The sequence below is a fragment of the Cherax quadricarinatus genome, chromosome 33 (genome assembly GCF_038502225.1).
Source record: "Cherax quadricarinatus isolate ZL_2023a chromosome 33, ASM3850222v1, whole genome shotgun sequence".
Taxonomy (NCBI): Eukaryota; Metazoa; Arthropoda; class Malacostraca; order Decapoda; family Parastacidae; genus Cherax; species Cherax quadricarinatus.
This window is the reverse complement of record NC_091324.1, coordinates 13,173,193-13,198,528: the sequence shown is the minus strand read 5'-3', so window position 1 is coordinate 13,198,528 and position 25,336 is coordinate 13,173,193. Positions and strand designations below refer to the sequence as shown.

At 51.0% G+C, this 25,336-nt stretch overlaps 1 protein-coding gene across 12 annotated transcripts in view; it reads left to right on the top strand.

Annotated features, from left to right (window-relative positions):
* The window catches only part of LOC128693913 (vascular endothelial growth factor receptor kdr-like), a 247,983-nt gene that overhangs the window by 123,881 nt on the left and 98,766 nt on the right, over positions 1-25,336 (top strand). For 7 of the 12 annotated variants that reach the window (XM_070090807.1, XM_070090815.1, XM_070090810.1 and 4 more), the window contains one exon: positions 166-391. The exons of 1 other annotated variant lie outside the window; for it this stretch is intronic. In XM_070090807.1, the coding sequence (XP_069946908.1) occupies positions 166-391 (226 nt within the window). Of the gene's footprint in view, positions 1-165; positions 392-21,653; positions 22,965-25,055; positions 25,192-25,336 lie in introns of those variants that run through there. 4 more of the 12 variants (XM_070090812.1, XM_070090813.1, XM_070090818.1 and 1 more) reach the window with 3 other exon arrangements.

The following is a 25,336-nucleotide window of genomic DNA, read 5'->3' as shown; positions in this document are numbered from 1 at the left end:
GCTCATCAAGGTTTTTTTCAGAATGGGGAACACATTGTGTTGTGTCCTAACCTGGTCTTGTTGCGCTCTGAAAACGAGGGTGATTTAGAAAGTAAAAAGATGGCCCTTTCTTCACAGAAACCATTATCCATCCAATTGAAGAACCCGACGACCGTTTCCTTACAGAAACCACTACTGAATCATTATGGCAAAACAACTCCCTCCCCTCAGCAATCAACCCTCCACCTCGACTGCACGACTGTCCCCTTCCGCCTGGGACCATCCATCTCTCTTGAGCCACAGAAGAAGTACATGTTCTTCCTGCAGGGCAACACTACAGACAGCTTGCAATGCCTTCAAGCATTGAAGTTGCCTAGCATGAAGGCGGATATGATCTACAAGTGCTTTGGATGTGAGTTCTGAAAGCGTTAGTCTTATTGTTGTACTTATGATCAAGTCAGTGTTGTTATAGGAACACAGTTCCACCTACAGGGACGCGTAACCTAGATGGGCAGCCAATAGGTGAAATGTTGCCTACGGAAAAGTATAATTAAATGCATACACAAAATAAAATTAATGGTGCATTTTTTATTATAAAATAAATAAATTTGGTAAGAATGAGGAAACGTTTTTAACTGATGGTATATTTTTTCATGCAATAGGATGAGAAACCTTAGTGGTACTAACGAAGCGGTAAGCAACCTACTGAATAATGAATCTAGCATCACATTAATTTTTTTAAGTGCTAAACAATTTTATTTAGAATATCCATCGGGACTAGAGCATGATCATGGATTAACAGGAAGACAAGCTCCAGGAAGCATTTGACAAAAACAATCATTTTTCAGTTGTCAACAGAAAACAAAATACTAGACTTTGCAAAAGAAAGGTCTAATCCAACAGTACATGTTTGCATCTGTTTTCAAAGCAGGGCAGAACGTGTGGTTCCTTGATGCCATTGAGAGCTAGGCTCTTGATCCAAAGAATTGGACTGTCCTTAGATCCAACCAGAATGCCTCCCATTCTCCCTGGCTCTGTATATCTACTACAAGTTTAGCGCTCCCCTAGAAATACAATAAATGGATGAACCTATATTGACTGAAGACATTTCGTACATATATGTTTATGATCTACTTAAGAAATAAAAATTTTATGATACATTCAACTTTTAAGTCTATTGACTCTTATGGCAAATATAAGTTAACCATAATCATTCTAAATTCGGCACCGGACTAATCGTATTAAATATACTTTACATAAAAGTTCTAAGACACGCACAAAAACCAGTATACACTTTGCTTGCATATAATTCCAATACAGTGTATATATTAATATTGTCTGCTCAGACTATCTACACAATACCTCGCGAAGTTGAAATTGAGACGCATGTGCAACATCTGGGTATCTTTATTGTAGACCTTTCGCCATCCAGTGGCTTTATCAATACAAATTCCAGGACATGCAGGAGGAGCCACATGTCCATGGTGCATCCAACAAGATAAGCAGACTCTTGGATGTCACTACCGCCCGGCTCCGGCTGGGTTACAAGTATCTTTGGCAGGTTAAGTCACCACCACCAGATGTAGACCAAACGAAATGTAAACTTTGCCAGATGGACTATTGTCACACCCTGTGTCATTATGTACTGGAGTGCGATCAAATTAATGAATTTAGAGACAACTCACCCAGAAATGTTCAAGAAATGGCAAAGTATTTTATCCACAGTGGTATATTATAGACCATTCTGGAGAAATACCCTGACTTTGCTCACTGTAAATAAGCATTACCACGTGTGTGCGTGTGTGCGTGTGTGCGTGCGTGCGTGCGTGTAAGTTTATTCAGGTATATACAAATACAGTTACATAGATTATCATACATAGCAGCATATGTGTAGAGAACCTAAGATAACCCAAAAAAGTCAGAGTGACTTATTTCCATTGGGGTGCGTGCGTGCTTGTGTGTGTGTATATGTTTGTACGCTCGTGTGCTTGTGTCTATCTGTGTGTGTGTGTGTGTGTGTGTGTGTGTGTGTGTGTGTGTGGGTGTGTGTGTGTGTGCGCCCTCGTGTGTGTGCGCGCTCGGGCTCGTGTGGGTGCGCGCTCGTGTGGGTGTATGACCCACTTATTATTTGTATTTATAACTCATTACAATTGTGACCGGGTGTGGACGTGTCAGTGGCTCATTACTTTATAATTTGTTCATGATTGTAACCATGTATAGGAGTGTAGATGGTTCATTACCTTTGTAACTTGCCATGATTGTGACCAGATCTACCTGGAGTTCATTACCTTTGTAACTAGTTCAACTATCATAACTTTGGGGCCCAGTCCCTGGACCCATTATGTACCTCTGTAATCTTTTGACTACCGCCCACAGGATGGGTATGAGGTACAGAATAAAGATGTTAAACTAACCACAACAGTGGTTTGTCAAAAGCAGAACACCGTCGAAGTTCATACATGACCTAGCTGACACCGCTCTCTTTGAGTTTACCGCTTAACTTGATTATATTAATGATATTCAAGGTACAGAAACTAAGTCTTCAGTGATATAACGTAAAATGTAGCAGAGATATGGACACTGAACAGAGTTTGGCTAACGCAACATAGTGGCTGTCAACCGTGTTGTTATAATGGCTGGTCCACACAATGGACATAAGCTACGGGCAAGACAGTGCTTAAATTTTATAAGTAACCTTATAAGATGCTTACATGTTAATGAAGACAGAAGAGTTGTTCTTGTCTTCAGTTTTCAGCAACTCTCTGAGTGTAATAATGTTGGTAGAATTACCGACAATATGTAAAACAAAAGGACACAAGTGCAACTAATGTGACATTTTATTGTGGCAACGTTTCGCTCTCCAGGTGCTTTGTCAAGCCGATACAAACAGTATATGGACACAGAGGGTATATAAAGGCTCAGAGTGAGGTGTAATACTAGTGAGGTACCATTTCGATGTTCACTAGTGGTAGTAGTAGTAGTAGTAGTGGTAGTGACAATATGGCAGAGCAGTTAATTCGTACATGAGTGAAAGGATATAAAAGCTATTACTTGGGTAACATGAAAATAGGTTGGACAAATATAGACTGGATAGAGGCAGCCTGTTTCAGTGTTCACTCTCTGTAATGTGCTTTGTGTAGTATAACAGGAGAGACTGTGATGGCAGGGTTTACTGTTTTCAGGAGGATTCTTGCTAAGACTTCAGAGATGGTGAAGCTGCCGTTGTTTTGTTTAATTGTATTCGAAACAGCGATCAGTGCTGATTCGAGGCACTTGCGTCTGCGGAAATTAGTTTCTTTGATCACTAATTGGGAGTCCCTGAATTTCATGAGATGATTGGTGGAATTTCGGTGTTGTACACAGGCGTTGTTCAAGTTATCGTTCCTACATGCGTAAATGTGTTCACTGAAGCGGGTGTCGAGGTTTCTTGCTGTTTCACCTATATAAATCTTGTCACAGCCTCCACAGGGTATAGTGTAAACCGTTGCATTGACTGGTTCGTGGTGCTTTGATTTTGTCCTGGTTAGATCCTTTATTGAAGTGCTAGAAGCGATGGCGACTCTGGTGTTAGCTTGTGAAAGTACTTTAGAAACGTTCAGTGCAACTCATGTACGAATTAACTGCTCTACCATATTGTCATTACTACTACTACTACTACTACTACTACTACTAGTGAACATTGAAATGGTACCTCACTAGTATTACACCTCACTCTGAGCCTTTATATACCCTCTGTGTCCATATACTGTTTGTATCGGCTTCACAAAGCTCCTGGAGAGCGAAACGTTGCCACAATAAAATGTCACATTAGTTGCACTTGTGTCCTTTTAATTCTCTGAGTGAGGAGGAAGGATGGTCTCACCTGACAGCTTGCTAAAACGTAGGCACTCCCACCACTTACTATATTGGGTATCCCTCAAGGGATTTTCCTTAACACTGGTGAGGGAGACTGGTTATAAATGACCATAATTTTTAAAGGGGTGGACCGGTAAGCCAGCGGAAGGCCTCGGTCAGATGACCAAAAGCTCCAAAGGCGGGTCATCATCTGACTAAGACCCGCGTCAGGAAACATTTGTCCTGTTTCCTGACGAACCTTACCTAACCTAACTGGTGAGGGGCTCTTGATCTAGGGAACTGGATCTGTGCTCTGGTTCCCTGAATTCAGCCTGAATACCTTCCATCCTCCCCTCCCCAACATGCGCTGTATAATCCTACAGGTTTAGCGCTCCCCATAATTATAATTACTATATTAGTCAGCATTGCAAGGCTGCGACAAGCATTTCCACCCTCATTTCTTTAATACTACAAATAAATCAAACCTATCTTATCTTGGTGGTGTATGTTTCACGTCTGTTTTTCCAGCTGGAGTAACCTAAGACTATTTTCCAGTAGACCAGTATTTTTACAGCAGAGTTTTATGCATTTCTTACTGTCATCATATACATCACACCCTTGTCCGCTGAATCATTCCTTATTTCAAACTGTCAAAAGGGCATTACCACCTTCTCATGGAAACACCACCCTCTCAAGGGTTTATCATCCTCAGACCCACCACCCTCTCAAGGGCCTATCACCCTCAGACCCACCACCCTCTCAAGGGCCTATCACCCTCAGACCCACCACCCTCTCAAAGGCCCATCATCTTCAGACCCATCACCCTCTCAAATGCCTAACACCCTCAGACCCACCACCCTCTTAAAGGCCTATCACCCTCAGACCCACCACCCTCTCAGGGGCCTATCACCCTCAGACCCACCACATCTCTCAAGGGCCTATCACCCTCAGACCCACCACCCTCTCAAAGGCCTATCACCCTCAGACCCACCACATCTCTCAAGGGCCTATCACCCTCAGACCCACCACCCTCTCAAAGGCCCATCACCTTCAGACCCACCACCCTCTCAAAGGTCTATCTCCCTCAGACCCACCACCCTCTCAAAGGCTTATCACCCTCAGGCCCACCACCCTCTCAAGGGCCTATCGCCCTCAGACCCACCACCTTCTCCAAGGCCTATCACCCTCAGACCCACCACCCTCTCAAGGGCCTATCACCCTCAGACCCACCACCCTCTCAAGGACCTATCACCCTCAGACCCACCACCCTCTCAAGGGCCTATCACCCTCAGACCCACCACCCTCTCAAGGGCCTATCACACTCAGACCCACCACCCTCTCAAGGGCCTATCACCCTCAGACCCACCACCCTCTCAAGGGCCTATCAAACTCAGACCCACCACCCTCATAAAGGCCTATCTCCCTCAGACCCACCACACTCTCAAGGGCTTATCACCCTCAGACCCACCACCCTCTCAAGGGCCTATCACCCTCAGACCCTCCACCTTCTCCAAGGCCTATCACCCTAAGACCCACCACCCTCTCAAGGGCCTGTCACCCTCAGACCCACAACCCTCTTAAGGGCCTATCACACTCAGACCCACCACCCTCTCAAGGGCCTATCACCCTAAGACCCACCACCCTCTCAAGGGCCTATCACCCTCAGACCCACCACCCTCTCAAGGGCCTATCACCCTCAGACCCACCACCCTCTCAAGGACCTATCACCCTCAGACCCACCACCCTCTCAAGGACCTATCACCCTCAGACTCACCACCCTCTCAAGGGCCTATCACCCTCAGACCTACCGCCCTCTCGAGGGCCTATCACCCTCAGACCCACCACCCTCTCAAGGGCCTATCACCCTCAGACCCACCACCCTCTCAAGAACCTATCACCCTCAGACCCACCACCCTCCCAAGGGCCTATCACCCTCAGACCCACCACCCTCTCAAGGACTTATCACCCTCAGACCCACCACCCTCTCAAGGGCCTACCACTCTCGGACCCACCGCACTCTCAAGGGCCTATCACCCTCAGACCCACCACCCTCTCAAGGGCCTATCACCCTCAGACCCACAACCCTCTCAAGGGCCTATCACCCTCAGACCCACCACCCTCTCAAGGGCCTATCACCCTCAGACCCACCACCCTCCCAAGGGCCTATCACCCTCAGACCCACCACCCTCTCAAGGACTTATCACCCTCAGACCTATCACCCTCCCACCACCCTCTCAAGGGCCTACCACTCTCGGACCCACCGCACTCTCAAGGGCCTATCACCCTCAGACCCACCACCCTCTCAAGGGCCTATCACACTCAAGGGACCCTCAGACAACCCTCTCAAGGGCCTATCACCCTCAGACCCACCACCCTCTCAAGGGCCTATCACCCTCAGACCCACCACCCTCTCAAGGGCCTATCACCCTCAGACCCACCACCCTCTCAAGGGCCTATCACCCTCAGACCCACCACCCTCTCAAGGGCCTATCACCCTCAGACCCACCACCCTCTCAAGGGCCTACCAAACTCAGACCCACCACCCTCATAAAGGCCTATCTCCCTCAGACCCACCACACTCTCAAGGGCTTATCACCCTCAGACCCACCACCCTCTCAAGGGCCTATCACCCTCAGAGCCTCCACCTTCTCCAAGGCCTATCACCCTAAGACCCACCACCCTCTCAAAGGCCTGTCACCCTCAGACCCACAACCCTCTTAAGGGCCTATCACCCTCAGACCCACCACCCTCTCAAGGGCCTATCACCCTCAGACCCACCACCCTCTCAATGGACTATCACCCTCAGACCCACCAACCTCTCAAGTACCTATCACCCTCAGACCCACCACCCTCTCAAGGGCCTATCACCCTCAGACCCACCACCCTCTCAAGGACCTGACACCCTCAGACCCACCACCCTCTCAAGGGCCTATCACCCTCAGACTCACCACCCTCTCAAGGACCTATCACCCTCAGACTCACCACCCTCTAAAGGACCTCTAACCCTCAGACCCACCACCCTCTCAAGAGCGTATCACCCTCAGACCCACCACCCTCTCAAGGGCCTATCACCCTCAGACCCACCACCCTCTCAAGGGCCTATCACATTCAGACCCACCACCCACTCAAGGGCCTATCACCCCCAGATCCACCACCCTCTCAAGGGCCTATCACCCTCAGACGCACCACCCTCTCAAGGGCCTATCACCCTCAGACCCACCACCCTCTCAAGGGCCTATCACCCTCAGACCCACCACCCTCTCAAGGACCTATCACCCTCAGACCCATCACCCTCTCAAGGGCCTATCACCCTCAGACCCACCATCCTCTCAAGGACCTATCACCCTCAGACCCACCACCCTCTCAAGGGCCTATCACCCTCAGACCCACCTCCCTCTCAAGGGCTTATCACCCTCAGACCCACCACCCTCTCAAGGGCCTATCACCCTCAGACCCACCACCCTCTCAAGGACCCATCACTCTCAGACTCACCACCCTCTCAAGAGCCTATCACCCTCAGACCCACCACCCTCTCGAGGGCCTATCACCTTCAGACCCACCACTCTCTCCAGGGCCTATCACCCTCAGACCCAACACCCTCTCAAGGACCTATCACCCTCAGACCCACCACCCTCCCAAGGGCCTATCACCCTCAGACCCACCACCCTCTCAAGGATTTATCACCCTCAGACCCACCACCCTCTCAAGGGCCTATCACCCTCAGACCCACCACCCTCTCAAGGGCCTATCACCCTCAGACCCACCACCCTCTCAAGGGCTTATCACCCTCAGACCCACCACCCTCTCAAGGGCCTATCACCCTCAGACCCACCACCCTCTCAAGGGCCTATCACCCTCAGACCCACCACCCTCTCAAGGGCCTATCACCCTCAGACCCACCACCCTCCCAAGGGCCTATCACCCTCTCAAGGACCTATCACCCTCAGACCCACCACCTTCTCAAGGGCCTATCACCCTCAGACCCACCACCCTCTCAAGGGCCTATCACCCTCAGACCCAAAACCCTCTCAAGGACCTATCACCCGCAGACCCACCACTCTCTCAAGGGCCTATCACCCTCAGACCCACCACCCTCTCAAGGGCCCATCACCCTCAGACCCACCACCCTCTCAAGGGCCTGTCACCCTCAGACCCACCACCCTCTCAAGGACCTATCACTCTCAGACCCACCACTCTCTGAAGGGCCTATCACCCTCAGACCCACCACCCTCTCAAGGACGTATCACCCTCAGACCCACCACTCTCTCAAGGGCCTATCACCCTCAGACCCATCACCCTCTCAAGGACCTCTAACCCTCAGACCCACCACCCTCACAAGGGCCTATCACCCTCAGACCCACCACCCACTCAAGGACCTATCACCCTCAGACCCACTACCCTCTCAATGGCCTATCACCCTCAGATCCACCATCCTCTCAAGGGCCTATCACCTTCAGACCCACCACCCACTCAAGGGCCTGTCACCCCCAGAGCCACCACCCTCTCAAGGGCCTATCACCCTCAGACCCACCACCCTCTCAAGGGCCTATCACCCTCAGACCCACCACCCTCTCAAGGGCCTATCACCCTCAGACCCACAACTCTATCAAGGGCCTATCGCCCTCAGACCCACCACCCTCTCAAGGACCTATCACCCTCTGACCCACCACCCTCTCAAGGGCCTATCACCCTCAGACCCACCACCCTCTCAAGGACCTATCACCCTCAGACCCACCACCCTCTCAAGGGCCTATCACTTTCAGACCCACCACCCTCTCAAGGACCTATCACCCTCAGACCCACCACCCTCTCAAGAGCCTATCACCCTCAGACCCACCACCCTCTCGAGGGGGTATGACCCTCAGACCCACCACTCTCTCCAGGGCCTATCACCCTCAGACCCACCACCCTCTCAAGGACCTATCACCCTCAGACCCACCACCCTCCCAAGGGCCTATCACCCTCAGACCCACCACCCTCTCAAGGACTTATCACCCTCAGACGCACAACCCTCTCAAGGGCCTATCACCCTCAGACCCACCACCCTCTCAAAGGCCTATCACCCTCAGACCCACCACCCTCTCAAGGGCCTATCACCCTCAGACCCACCACCCTCTCAAGGGCCTATCACCCTCAGACCCACCACCCTCTCAAGGGCCTATCACCCTCAGACCCACCACCCTCTCAAAGGCCTATCACCCTCAGACCCACCACCCTCTCAAGGGCCTATCACCCTCAGACCCACCACCCTCTCAAGGGCTTATCACCCTCAGACCCACCACCCTCTCAAGGGCCTATCACCCTCAGACCCACCACCCTCTCAAGGGCCTATCACCCTCAGACCCACCACCCTCTCAAGGGCCTATCACCCTCAGACCCACCACCCTCCCAAGGGCCTATCACCCTCTCAAGGACCTATCACCCTCAGACCCACCACCTTCTCAAGGGCCTATCACCCTCAGACCCACCACCCTCTCAAGGGCCTATCACCCTCAGACCCAAAACCCTCTCAAGGACCTATCACCCGCAGACCCACCACTCTCAAGGGCCTATCACCCTCAGACCCACCAACCTCTCAAGGGCCCATCACCCTCAGACCCACCACCCTCTCAAGGGCCTGTCACCCTCAGACCCACCACCCTCTCAAGGACCTATCACTCTCAGACCCACCACTCTCTCAAGGGCCTATCACCCTCAGACCCACCACCCTCTCAAGGACGTATCACCCTCAGACCCACCACTCTCTCAAGGGCCTATCACCCTCAGACCCATCACCCTCTCAAGGACCTCTAACCCTCAGACCCACCACCCTCTCAAGGGCCTATCACCCTCAGACCCACCACCCACTCAAGGACCTATCACCCTCAGACCCACTACCCTCTCAATGGCCTATCACCCTCAGATCCACCATCCTCTCAAGGGCCTATCACCTTCAGACCCACCACCCACTCAAGGGCCTGTCACCCCCAGAGCCACCACCCTCTCAAGGGCCTATCACCCTCAGACCCACCACCCTCTAAATGGCCTATCACCCTCAGACCCACCACCCTCTCAAGGGCCTATCACCCTCAGACCCACCACCCTCTCAAGGGCCTATCACCCTCAGACCCACAACTCTATCAAGGGCCTATCGCCCTCAGACCCACCACCCTCTCAAGGACCTATCACCCTCTGACCCACCACTCTCTCAAGGGCCTATCACCCTCAGACCCACCACCCTCTCAAGGACCTATGACCCTCAGACCCACCACCCTCTCAAGGGCCTATCACTTTCAGACCCACCACCCTCTCAAGGACCCATCACCCTCAGACTTACCACCCTCTCAAGAGCCTGTCACCCTCAGACCCACCACCCTCTCGAGGGGGTATGACCCTCAGACCCACCACTCTCTCCAGGGCCTATCACCCTCAGACCCACCACCCTCTCAAGGACCTATCACCCTCAGACCCACCACCCTCCCAAGGGCCTATCACCCTCAGACCCACCACCCTCTCAAGGACTTATCACCCTCAGACGCACAACCCTCTCAAGGGCCTATCACCCTCAGACCCACCACCCTCTCAAAGGCCTATCACCCTCAGACCCACCACCCTCTCAAGGGTCTATCACCCTCAGACCCACCACCCTCTCAAGGGCCTATCACCCTCAGACCCTCCACCCTCTCAAGGGCCTATCATCCTCAGACCCGCCACTCTCTCAAGGGCCTATCACTCTCAGATCCACTACCCTCTGAAGGGCCAATCACCCTCAGACCCACCACCCTCTCAAGGGCCTATCACCCTCAGACCCACCACCCTCTCAAGGGCCTATCACCCTCAGACCCACCACCCTCTCAAGGGTCTATCACCCTCAGACCCACCACCCTCTCAAGGGCTTATCACCCTCAGACCCACCACCCTCTCAAAGACCTATCACCCTCAGACCCACCACCCTCTCAAGGGCCTATCACCCTGAGATGCACCACCCTCTCATGGGCCTATCACCCTCAGACCCACCACCCTCTCAAGGGCCTATCACCCTCACACCCACCACCCTCTCAAGGGCCTATCACCCTCAGACCCACCACCCTCTCAAGGGCCTATCACCCTCACACCCACCACCCTCTCAAGGGCCTATCACCCTCAGACCCACCACCCTCTTCTCAGTAGTAGTACCAGTTCCTAGTAACCAGTTACCAGTAACCAGTGTACCAGTAGATGACTCACTACCAACCGTCTCTGCGTGAATCACTGTCTGTATTCATATTGTTGCTGACCACAGCAGTATTCAAACACCCCCCTCACATATGGGTACTGGGGTTAGTTAGTCTTACGAGTGAGAGCAAGGAGGCAGGTCGCGGCTGTTTGGCACTTCACATACTTTCATTTGTAACTTCCAATTCAGATTTGCCTCAAATACAGCATGAGTTAGCCAATGCAACAGAGTTTGATCCTCCCAGAGATGACACCCATTCTGCATATGTCAATCTTACCCTAGCAGAGTTGGGGTTAAATGTAAATAACCTGTATAGATGATTAATTACAGTATCAACTTATCAGTATTCAAGAATTTTTTTTTGTGTTCACGTTCTCTCCGAATTCTGAGAGTTAACAGTCTAGATTTGAGTGCACCGAATCTGCCTTTCTGTTAAACACTCTTTCTTTGTATATATTCCTTCCTCAGAATCCGTAGATCACATGAATACAGATCGATCGATCAAATTTTCTTTTATCACTTCTATTGTGTAATCCCAACGTTGAGTTTCATTCGATGAGTTGTGCTATATTATACCTTGTATTGCATTACAGTTTCAGTTACGTAAGCTTTTTAAGCTTCCATTCCAATGTTCTACTTATGTATGTTATAATGTTTAATTGTTGTGTACTTTGACATTGTATAGAATCAGCCCAAGCCGTATACCTTCCATCTCTAGTTTGTATTAGTTGTATGTCGGGACGACATACGTTAGCGTTGCCGAGCTCTCAGTAGTAGTACCAGTTCCTAGTAACCAGTTACCAGTAACCAGTGTACCAGTAGATGACTCACTACCAACCGTCTCTGCGTGAATCACTGTCTGTATTCATATTGTTGCTGACCACAGCAGTATTCAAACACCCCCCTCATATATGGGTACTGGGGTTAGTTAGTCTTACGAGTGAGAGCAAGGAGGCAGGTCGCGGCTGTTTGGCGCTTCACATACTTTCAGTTCCAATATACGTACTTCCAGCCTACGTGAGTATTTTTACCCAATCCACGTGTTCGAACCAACAGGATACTCTCAAGGGCCTATCACCCTCAGACCCACCACCCTCTGAAGGACCTATCACCCTCAGACCCACCACCCTCTCAAGGGCCTATCACTTTCAGGCCCACCACCCTCTCAAGGACCCATCACCCTCAGACTTACCACCCTCTCAAGAGCCTATCACCCTCAGACCCACCACCCTCTCAAGGACCTATCACCCTCAGACCCACCACTCTCCAGGGCCTATCACCTTCAGACCCACCACCCTCTCAAGGACCTATCACCCTCAGACCCACCACCCTCCCAAGGGCCTATCACCCTCAGACCCACCACCCTCTCAAGGACTTATCACCCTCAGACTCACCACCCTCTCAAGGGCCTATCACCCTCAGACCCACCACCCTCTCAAGGGCCTATCACCCTCAGACCCACCACCCTCTCAAGGACCTATCACCCTCAGACCCACCACCCTCTCAAGGGCCTATCACTTTCAGACCCACCACCCTCTCAAGGACCCATCACCCTCAGACTTACCACCCTCTCAAGAGCCTATCACCCTCAGACCCACCACCCTCTCAAGGGGGTATCACCCTCGGACCCACCACTCTCTCCAGGGCCTATCACCCTCAGACCCACCACCCTCTCAAGGACCTATCACCCTCAGACCCACCACCCTCCCAAGGGCCTATCACCCTCAGACCCACCACCCTCTCAAGGACTTATCACCCTCAGACCCACCACCCTCTCAAGGGCCTATCACCCTCACACCCACCACCCTCTCAAAGGCCTATCACCCTCAGACCCACCACCCTCTCAAGGGCCTATCACCCTCAGACCCACCACCCTCTCAAGGGCCTATCACCCTCAGACCCACCACCCTCTCAAGGGCCTATCACCCTCAGACCCACCACCCTCTCAAGGGCCTATCGCCCTCAGACCCACCACCCTCTCAAGGGCCTATCACCCTCAGACCCACCACCCTCTCAAGGGCCAATCTCCCTCAGACCCACCACCCTCTCAAGGGCCTATCACCCTCAGACCCACCACGCTCTCAACGGCCTATCACCCTCAGACCCACCACCCTCTCAAGGACCTATCACCCTCAGACCCACCACCCTCTCAAGGGCCTATCACCCTCAGACCCACCACCCTCTCAAGGACCTATCACCCTCAGACCCACCACCCTCTCAAGGGCCTATCACCCTCAGACCCACCACCCTCTCAAGGACCTATCACCCTCAGACCCACCACCCTCTCAAGGGCCTATCACCCTCAGACCCACCACCCTCTCAAGGGCCTATCACCCTCAGACCCACCACCCTCTCAAGGACCTATCACCCTCAGAACCACCACCCTCTCAAGGGCCTATCACCCTCAGACCCACCACCCTCTCAAGGGTCTATCACCCTCAGACCCACCACGCTCTCAACGGCCTATCACCCTCAGACCCACCACCCTCTCAAGGACCTATCACCCTCAGACCCACCACCCTCTCAAGGGCCTATCACCCTCAGACCCACCACCCTCTCAAGGACCTATCACCCTCAGACCCACCACCCTCTCAAGGGCCTATCACCCTCAGACCCACCACCCTCTCAAGGGCCTATCACCCTCAGACCCACCACCCTCTCAAGGGCCTATCACCCTCAGACCCACCACCCTCTCAAGGGCCTATCACCCTCAGACCCACCACGCTCTCAACGGCCTATCACCCTCAGATCCACCACCCTCTCAAGGACCTATCACCCTCAGACCCACCACCCTCTCAAGGGCCTATCACCCTCAGACCCACCACGCTCTCAACGGCCTATCACCCTCAGACCCACCACCCTCTCAAGGACCTATCACCCTCAGACCCACCACCCTCTCAAGGGCCTATCATCCTCAGACCCACCACGCTCTCAACGGCCTATCACCCTCAGACCCACCACGCTCTCAAGGACCTATCACCCTCAGACCCACCACCCTCTCAAGGGCCTATCACCCTCAGACCCACCACGCTCTCAACGGCCTATCACCCTCAGACCCACCACCCTCTCAAGGACCTATCACCCTCAGACCCACCACCCTCTCAAGGGCCTATCACCCTCAGACCCACCACGCTCTCAACGGCCTATCACCCTCAGACCCAACACCCTCTCAAGGACCTATCACCCTCAGACCCACCACCCTCTCAAGGGCCTATCACCCTCAGACCCACCACCCTCTCAAGGGCCTATCACCCTCAGACCCACCACCCTCTCAAGGGCCTATCACCCTCAGACCCACCACCCTCTCAAGGACCTATCACATTCAGAACCACCACCCTCTCAAGGGTCTATCACCCTCAGACCCACCACCCTCTCAAGGACCTATCACCCTCAAGCCCACCACCCTCTCAAGGGTCTATCACCCTCAGACCCACCACCCTCTCAAGGACCTATCACCCTCAGACCCACCACCCTCTCAAGGGCTTATCACCCTCAGACCCACCACCCTCTCAAGGACCTATCACCCTCAGACCCACCACCCTCTCAAGGGTCTATCACCCTTAGACCCACCACTCTCTCAAGGGCCTATCACCCTCAAGCCCACCACCCTCTCAAGGGTCTATCACCCTCAGACCCACCACTCTCTCAAGGACCTATCACCCTCAGACCCACCACCCTCTCAAGGGCCTATCACCCTCAGACCCACCAACCTCTCAAGGGCCTATCACACTCAGACCCACCAACCTCTCAAGGACCTATCACCCTCAGACCCACCAACCTCTCAAGGACCTATCACCCTCAGACCCACCAACCTCTCAAGGGCCTATCACACTCAGACCCACCAACCTCTAAAGGACCTATCACCCTCAGACTCACCACCCTCTCAAGGGCCTATCACCCTCAAGCCCACCACCCTCTCAAGGGCCTATCACCCTCAAGCCCACCACCCTCTCAAGGGCCTATCACCCTCAAGCCCACCAACCTCTCAAGGGCCTATCACCCTCAGACTCACCAACCTCTCAAGGGCCTATCACCCTCAGACTCACCAACCTCTCAAGGGCCTATCACCCTCAGACTCACCACCCTCTCAAGGGCCTATCACCCTCAAGCCCACCAACCTCTCAAGGGCCTATCACCCTCAAGCCCACCAACCTCTCAAGGGCCTATCACCCTCAAGCCCATCAACCTCTCAAGGGCCTATCACCCTCAAGCCCACCAACCTCTCAAGGGCCTATTACCCTCAAGCCCACCAACCTCTCAAGGGCCTATCACCCTCAAGGCCACCAACCTCTCAAGGGCCTATCACCCTCAGTCCCACCACCCTCTCAAGGGCCTATCACCCTCAGTCCCACCACCCTCTCAAGGGCCTATCACCCTCAGACCCACCACCCTCTCAAGGGCCTATCACCCTCAGACTCACCACCCTCTCAAGGGACTATCACCCTCAAGCCCACCACCCTCTCAAGGGCCTATCACCCTCAAGCCCACCAACCTCTCAAGGGCCTATCACCCTCAAGCCCACTAACCTCTCAAGGGCCTATCACCCTCAGACCCACCACCCTCTCAAGGGCCTATCACCCTCAGACCCACCACCCTCTCAAGGACCTATCACCTTCAGAACCACCACCTTCTCAACGGCCTATCACCCTCAGACCCACCACCCTCTCAAGGGTCTATCACCCTCAGACCCACCACCCTCTCAAGGACCTATCACCCTCAAGCCCACCACCCTCTCAAGGGTCTATCACCCTCAGACCCACCACCCTCTCAAGGACCTGTCACCCTCAGACCCACCACCCTCTCAAGGGCGTATCACCCTCAGACCCACCACCCTCTCAAGGACCTATCACCCTCAGACCCACCACCCTCTCAAGGGTCTATCACCCTCAGACCCACCACTCTCTCAAGGGCCTATCACCCTCAAGCCCACCACCCTCTCAAGGGTCTATCACCCTCAGACCCAGCACCCTCTCAAGGACCTATCACCCTCAGACCCACCACCCTCTCAAGGACCTATCACCCTCAGACCCACCACCCTCTCAAGGGTCTATCACCCTCAGACCCACCACCCTCTCAAGGGCCTATCACCCTCAAGTCCACCACCCTCTCAAGGGTCTATCACCCTCAGACCCACCACCCTCTGAAGGACCTATCACCCTCAAGCCCACCAACCTCTCAAGGGCCTATCACCCTCAGACCCACCAACCTCTTAAGGGCCTATCACCCTCAGACCCACCAACCTCTCTAGGGCCTATTACCCTCAGACCCACCAATCTCTCAAGGGCCTATCACACTCAGACCCACCAACCTCTCAAGGATCTATCACCCTCAGACCCACCAACCTCTCAAAGGCCTATCACACTCAGACCCACCAACCTCTCAAGGGCCTATCACCCTCAGACTCACCACCCTCTCAAGGGCCTATCACCCTCAAGCCCACCACCCTCTCAAGGGCCTATCACCCTCAAGCCCACCACCCTCTCAAGGGCCTATCACCCTCAAGCCCACCAACCTCTCAAGGGCCTATCACCCTCAGACTCACCAACCTCTCAAGGGCCTATCACCCTCAGACTCACCAACCTCTCAAGGGCCTATCACCCTCAGACTCACCACCCTCTCAAGGGCCTATCACCCTCAAGCCCACCAACCTCTCAAGGGCCTATCACCCTCATGCCCACCAACCTCTCAAGGGCCTATCACCCTCAGGCCCATCAACCTCTCAAGGGCCTATCACCCTCAAGCCCACCAACCTCTCAAGGGCCTATCACCCTCAAGCCCACCAACCTCTCAAGGGTCTATCACCCTCAAGGCCACCAACCTCTCAAGGGCCTATCACCCTCAGTCCCACCACCCTCTCAAGGGCCTATCACCCTCAGTCCCACCACCCTCTCAAGGGCCTATCACCCTCAGACCCACCACCCTCTCAAGGGCCTATCACCCTCAGACTCACCACCCTCTCAAGGGCCTATCACCCTCAAGCCCACCACCCTCTCAAGGGCCTATCACCCTCAAGCCCACTAACCTCTCAAGGGCCTATCACCCTCAGACTCACCACCCTCTCAAGGGCCTATCACCCTCAAGCCCTCCAACCTCTCAAGGGCCTATCACCCTCAGACGCACCAACCTCTCAAGGGCCTATCACCCTCAGGCCCACCAACCTCTCAAGGACCTATCACCCTCAGACCCACCAACCTCTCAATGGCCTATCACCCTCAGGCCCACCAACCTCTCAAGGACCTATCACCCTCAGAGCCACCAACCTCTCAAGGGCCTATCACCCTCAGGCCCACCAACCTCTCAAGGACCTATCACCCTCAGACTCACCACCCTCTCAAGGGCCCATCACCCTCAAGCCCACCAACCTCTCAAGGGCCTATCACCCTCAGATGCACCAACCTCTCAAGGGGCTATCACCCTCAGGCCCACCAACCTCTCAAGGACCTATCACTCTCAGACCCACCAACCTCTCAAGGGCCTATCACCCTCAGGCCCACCAACCTCTCAAGGACCTATCACCCTCAGACCCACCAACCTCTCAAGGGCCTATCACCCTCAGGCCCACCAACCTCTCAAGGATCTATCACGCTCAGACCCACCAACCTCTCAAGGGCCTATCACTCTCAGGCCCACCAACCTCTCAAGGACCTATCACCCTCAGACCCACCAACCTCTCAAGGACCTATCACCCTCAGACGCACCAACCTCTCAAAGGACTATCACACTCAGACGCACCAACCTCTCAAGGGCCTATCACCCTCAGGCCCACCAACCTCTCAAGGACCTATCACCCTCAGACCCACCAACCTCTCAAGGGCCTATCACCCTCAGGCCCACCAACCTCTCAAGGACCTATCACCCTCAGACCCACCAACCTCTCAAGGACCTATCACCCTCAGACGCACCAACCTCTCAAGGGCCTATCACCCTCAGGCCCACCAACCTCTCAAGGGCCTATCACCCTCAGGCCCACCAACCTCTCAAGGACCTATCACCCTCAGACCCACCAACCTCTCAAGGGCATATGACCCTCAGGCCCATCAACCTCTCAAGGACCTATCACCCTCAGACCCACAAACCTCTCAAGGACCTATCACCCTCAGACGCACCAACCTCTCAAGGGCCTATCACCCTCAGACCCACCACCCTCTCAAGGGCCTATCACCCTCAGACCCACCACCCTCTCAAGGGCCTATCACCCTGGCAATATAAACACAAATGCAGTATAATGTGATCCTTTATTGACTACGTTTCGCCCACACAGTGGGCTTTTTCAAGTCACAAACAGAACTACCTGGGGTGGAAGGAACGCGAGTATTTATAGTCCGGCTGAGGTCAGGTGAAGAATGCTGCATCTGATGATGTACCGAGTGGGGCTATAGAGTCTAAAAACTTGGGTAGCTTGGAAAGGAGATTGGATAAGTTAGTGAGCAGACCTTCTACAGTGTTCTTATGTGGGATAGCGATGAAGAAGTTTCTTGGCAAGTGGTTCAGCTATGTTATAGAAGCCACTATTCTGGTTAAAGTTGTCGGATATAGAAATAAGTGATGATTCCATGATTCTTCGGTATTGAGTGTTGTCTTCTGTGGCGATAAGTTTTGAGTTTCTGTAGTTTATCAAGTGGTTGTGTGAATTACGGTGTTGTACGCAGGCATTCCTTGTGTCGTCAGACCTGCTTGCGTATTGGTGTTCTAAAATACGTGTTTGGAGGTCCCTTGATGTTTCGCCCACGTATAACTTGTTGCAGTCATTACAAGGGATTATGTATACCCCTGCAGAGGATGGAGGCTTGTCCTGCCTACTACTGGTGATGTCCTTGATGGTCGTGGTTGTGGAGGTAGATACTTGGAATGATGTTTTGGCAAAGATGTTGGAAACATGTTTGGCAATGGAGTTGGTGGGAAGGACTATGTATCTCTTCTCAGCAGTGTCTTCTCTGGGTGTGTTGAAGATGTTTAATGCTCGCCGTCTGCAGTCTCTGATGAAGTGACGAGGATAGTGGAGTTTGGAAAATACTTGTTCAATTATAGTGCATTCTTCCTCAAGGAACTCGTTGCTGCAGATTCTGAGTGCACGCAGGAAGAAGCCTATAATTACACCACGTTTGGTTTTGGTGTCGTGGTGAGAGTAGAAGTGGAGAAGATCGTTTTGGTTTGTGGGTTTTCGATAGACTTTAAAACGAAGTTCGTGGTCAGCTTTGCAGAGTAGAACATCAAGGAAAGGAAGAGTGTTGTCGACTTCTTCTTCAAGTGTGAACTGGATTGAAGGCCATTGTGTCGGTATTTTATACCATTTATTTCCAGCCTATCACCCCCAGACCCACCAACCTCTCAAGGGCCTATCACCCTCAGACCCACCACCCTCTCAAGGGCCTATCACCCTCAGACCCACCACCCTCTCAAGGACCTATCACCCTCAGACCCACCACCCTCTCAAGAACCTATCACCCTCAGACCCACCAACCTCTCAAGGGTCTATCACCCTCAGACCCACCACCCTCTCAAGGGCCTATCACCCTCAGACCCACCACCCTCTCAAGGACCTATCACCCTCAGACCCACCACCCTCTCAAGGGCCTATCACACTCAGACGCACCAACCTCTCAAGGGCCTATGACCCTCAGACCCACCACCCTCTCAAGGGCCTATCACCCTCAGACCCACCACCCTCTCGAGGGACTATCACCCTCAGACCGACCACCCTCTCAAGGGACTATCACCCTCAGACCCACCACCCTCTCAAGGACCTATCACACTCAGACCCACTACCCTCTCAAGGGCCTATCACACTCAGACGCACCAACCTCTCAAGGGACTATCACACTCAGACGCACCAACCTCTCAAGGGCCTATCACACTCAGACGCACCAACCTCTCAAGGGACTATCACACTCAGACGCACCAACCTCTCAAGGGCGTATCACACTCAGACGCACCAACCTCTCAAGGGCCTATCACACTCAGACGCACCAACCTCTCAAGGGACTATCACACTCAGACGCACCAACCTCTCAAGGGCCTATCACACTCAGACGCACCAACCTCTCAAGGGACTATCACACTCAGACCCACCACCCTCTCAAGGGCCTATCACCCTCAGACCCACCACCCTCTCAAGGGCCTATCACCCTCAGACCCACCAACCTCTCAAGGGCCTATCACCCTCAGACCCACCACCCTCTCAAGGGCCTATCACCCTCAGACCCACCACCCTCTCAAGGACCTATCACCCTCAGACCCACCACCCTCTCAAGGGCCTATCACACTCAGACGCACCAACCTCTCAAGGGCCTATGACCCTCAGACCCACCACCCTCTCAAGGGCCTATCACCCTCAGACCCACCACCCTCTCGAGGGACTATCACCCTCAGACCCACCACCCTCTCAAGGGACTATCACCCTCAGACCCACCACCCTCTCAAGGACCTATCACACTCAGACCCACTACCCTCTCAAGGGCCTATCACACTCAGACGCACCAACCTCTCAAGGGACTATCACACTCAGACGCACCAACCTCTCAAGGGCCTATCACACTCAGACGCACCAACCTCTCAAGGAACTATCACACTCAGACGCACCAACCTCTCAAGGGCGTATCACACTCAGACGCACCAACCTCTCAAGGGACTATCACACTCAGACGCACCAACCTCTCAAGGGACTATCACACTCAGACGCACCAACCTCTCAAGGGACTATCACACTCAGACGCACCAACCTCTCAAGGGACTATCACACTCAGACGCACCAACCTCTCAAGGGACTATCACACTCAGACGCACCAACCTCTCAAGGGACTATCACACTCAGACGCACCAACCTCTCAAGGGACTACCACACTCAGACGCACCAACCTCTCAAGGGACTATCACACTCAGACGCACCAACCTCTCAAGGGACTACCACACTCAGACGCACCAACCTCTCAAGGGACTATCACACTCAGACGCACCAACCTCTCAAGGGACTATCACACTCAGACGCACCAACCTCTCAAGGGACTATCACACTCAGACGCACCAACCTCTCAAGGAACTATCACACTCAGACGCACCAACCTCTCAAGGAACTATCACACTCAGACGCACCAACCTCTCAAGGGACTATCACACTCAGACGCACCAACCTCTCAAGGGACTATCACACTCAGACGCACCAACCTCTCAAGGGACTATCACACTCAGACGCACCAACCTCTCAAGGGACTATCACCCTCAGACGCACCAACTTCTCAAGGAACTATCACACTCAGACGCACCAACCTCTCAAGGGACTATCACACTCAGACGCACCAACCTCTCAAGGAACTATCACAATCAGACGCACCAACCTCTCAAGGGACTCAAGGGACTACCACACTCAGACGCACCAATCACACTCAGACGCACCAACCTCTCAATCGACTATCACACTCAGACGCACCAACCTCTCAAGGAACTATCACACTCAGACGCACCAACCTCTCAAGGGACTACCACACTCAGACGCACCAACCTCTCAAGGGACTATCACACTCAGACGCACTAACCTCTCAAGGAACTATCACACTCAGACGCACCAACCTCTCAAGGAACTATCACACTCAGACGCACCAACCTCTCAAGGAACTATCACACTCAGACGCACCAACCTCTCAAGGAACTATCACACTCAGACGCACCAACCTCTCAAGGAACTATCACACTCAGACGCACCAAGCTCTCAAGGAACTATCACACTCAGACGCACGACACCTAATATGTTTCATACTAAAGATTTAAGCTGTAGGAAAAAATGCGAATTAAATTTTAAAATATAAAAAAACGACAGTGCACTAAGATCCTTCTTTTTTATGAAATAAATATTTTTCCTTGATTACGACATAATACGCCCCGGAAGTATCTTCCGATATGTATGTTGCTGTCGTAGTGTGTTCAGTTCGTAAATCTTATAAGAGCACTTTTATCGTAGTGTGGTAAAAAGGAAATCTTATTTATGTACCTTGTGTGTGGATGTGTCTGCGCGTCCGAGGATGTTGTGGTAGTTTGTGGTCTTGAAGCATTGCTGCCACCTAACAACTTACCTAGTTGTGGTCAACTAGTTGTGAAACTCTCCCCGTTCCCCTTTACACATAAACGCATTAAATACACTGGCAAAGTTGTAGTGACGTTAGCGGGGACTTTTCGTAGTTTATTCACTAAGTTGCGTTATAAGTGCTCACGTTACCATCGCAATTCCAAGCCAAATAGCTACAATCATAAGCATAATTTTTAAAGGGGTGCACCGGTAAGCCGGCGGAAGGCCTCAGTCAGATGACCAGAAACTCCAGCGGCGGGTCATCGTATATCTAAGAAGGCCCGCGTCAGGAAACACTTGTCCTGGTTTTTGACGAACCTTACCTAACCTAACCACACCACAATTCCAACAGCTCTCCGACAACGCACTGCCTGATCATTTAATCTGCATATAAAGGGAGTACCATGTTATTCCTATCTTCTAACTTGGTGATAGTAGTTGTGGCGGTGGCCAGGTCGTCCTTCGGTTCTCACGTGACCAAATCGTCCTCCGACTCAAGGGGAGCCAGATCATCCTTCGGCTCTCCTATGTGCCTTGACCCTGGTAACCCGAAAGACTTCATGGAGGCCGTCAGTGCTTCCGATGTGGGTGTCGTGGGAATCCTGCGTCACGTTGACAATAAAACAAACCCTGATTACTTTACGGTTAGTGTAAATAAACAGAAACTCTTACCCCAGTGGATTTTTGGGAGCCCAAGGGAGTGCTGTAGACAAGAGACGTACATCATCAACGTGACGAAGCAAGGTGGAGAGGGTGTTGAGTGCTTGGAAGGGTTGAACCTTCATGAACACAGCCTCCTGTTCTTGATGAGAGCCTTCAAAAACTATACTAGGTTTGAGCTGGTTGCCAAACCTCAACGGAACTACACAGGGAACGGCTCCGATCTTGCTAATTTGATAGGTAAAGAAGATAATAGTTTGTACATTGACTATAATCGTCCAGGTCAGTTAGGCTGATATTGCCCAGGCAAATTAAGCTGACAATATTCCCTATTCACATTGCTGTATGCTCCGTACAGGTTAAGTGCATATTTTTGAATATAGGAATATTATTCCAGCCTCTAGGTAGCTGTATAGCCCTTGTGGCTTAGCGCTTCTTTTTGATTATAATAATAATCCAGCCTCTAGGTAGCTGCCCTGTTGCCAGTGACTTGTAAATTCAATTTAGCAGAAAACGGTTTCTCTGTACTATCTATCAGAATCCATAATGACAGAGTTTCAGGTCCCATCGATTTAGTATCGTTCAATTTGCATAGTAGCTTTCTCACTTTCCTTTACTGTTTCTGACTATGAAAGCTGCTACTCTTTGTAGTAGTCATAGTCCAAGTTCGCCACCCTTTTTTTTCCATCCCCTCTAAGCCTCTCTTGAATTTGCCTAATTGAATTTTCTTATTTCAAAATTGGAAGTGTTGCATGCTACCTTCATAAAAAAGTATCAGCGTGCCTGAGAAGGTAAGTCGAGATAATCATAACATCTGAGAGAAAACATTTTTTTTTTGTCTTTGTTTTGTGAAACCTCTGCATAGCCACAAATATGGTATCCCCATACGAATTAATTTTACAGTAAAATGGGAAAAAGTCAGATCTTTGTTAAAAACATTCAGTCGTCACCTGTACATACGGTGGATATTACTTTGATGGCATTTCTTTACTTTGTAAGATGCTTTTTTTAAAATACTCTTAAAGTTGTAGACCAAATAATTGTCAAGGTTTTATCCAATTGATCATTTAACATATTTTCAGAATTTTAGCAGCAATTTTCTTTTGAAAAAAAAAAATAGTTTATCATGGACAAACAGGTTGCAGACGGTTTCCACTGGGAATTTTTGAATTCGAGAGGATAGCTATAATGTGTCACGCCGAATACGTAAAACTTGTTAGCGATTTTAGCTTAAATGGCAACGCTCTTCTTGCCGAATAAGGCAAGCGAAAATTTGTGTATGCAGTAATCTCGCAAAAATCATTCTGAACCTAATGAAAAAATATTTCACTGTGCTTGTTTATTATTAAGTTATTATAAACTTATCTAATATTTAGTTGGATTAGGCTAAATTAACTTGCGCTGTTATAATAAAGTTAAGCTTTCAAAGGTTCTTTTGGTACAAAATTATCACTTTTTATATGAACATAAATGAAAAAAATATATCTTTAAACGTATAAGAGAAAATTTTAGAAAGGACTTAATTTTAAATGAGTTCTTGCTAATTGACCAGTTTTACCTATTCAGCACAACATACATACGACATACATACATACATACACTTCTAACCTTTATATATATATATATATATATATATATATATATATATATATATATATATATATATATATATATATATATATATATATATATATATATATATATATATATATAAATATATATATATATATACACGGCGACAAATTTACTGAAGGTACTTGGTAAACACATTGTAAATTGCTGGCGTATTTAAATAGTTTTTGATCCATGGTTTCAGTATGAGAGTTTGTACTAGTTTCTACGTCTTTTGACAAACAGTCGCTTCTTGGCGAAAATATTAACTAAAATTAGCGTCAGTGATAAGTTTGCATTAAAATAGTTTGATAGTTTTAAGATGTACCTTATAGTCACCCCCGCGAGAGTCAATCAAAAGATCACAGGGGCACATAATAGGTCCAAGGACTTGGTTCCAACATTTTTGTTAGCTAATCAAGTTACAGTAGTAACTAGCTGTTTGCATATTAATTAAAGCAGTACTGAGCTCTTTATACAATTAAGGAATTCATTTACATAAACATTAATGTAAAGAATAACTTTAGTCACATTACCACCTATGTCATGAATTTGTTTTTCTTTTGACAAGGAACACATTGGCATTTCCGAAGGTAAGATACAGAGTCGCTAACGTAAAAAGCTAACCCAACCTTTCCTCCGTCATTCTCTTGGAATGAATGTTTCCAGATAAATTTAGTGGACCTCATTTGATCCCGTTATGTCTTCCTTCGCCGCCAGAACGCCTCCTATGACCCTCGTCTAGGCTATACGATCAAACATCCCAGTGTACGCCACCATGATGGCATGTACTCTTGCAAGGCGTGCTACGACGACCAGGAAGTATTAAAGTACCTCAGCTTGCAAGTTTTCGCTGGTACAGTGGTTTTTTTAACATGTTCTCATCTGCTGTGTTGTCTTTTGGTTATGTATAAGTCTAGGTTGTTGGTGCTCTTTTATGTTATATAGATGTTTTTATGTGTTGTGGCTATGTATAAACCTAGTTTACTGATGTTTATATA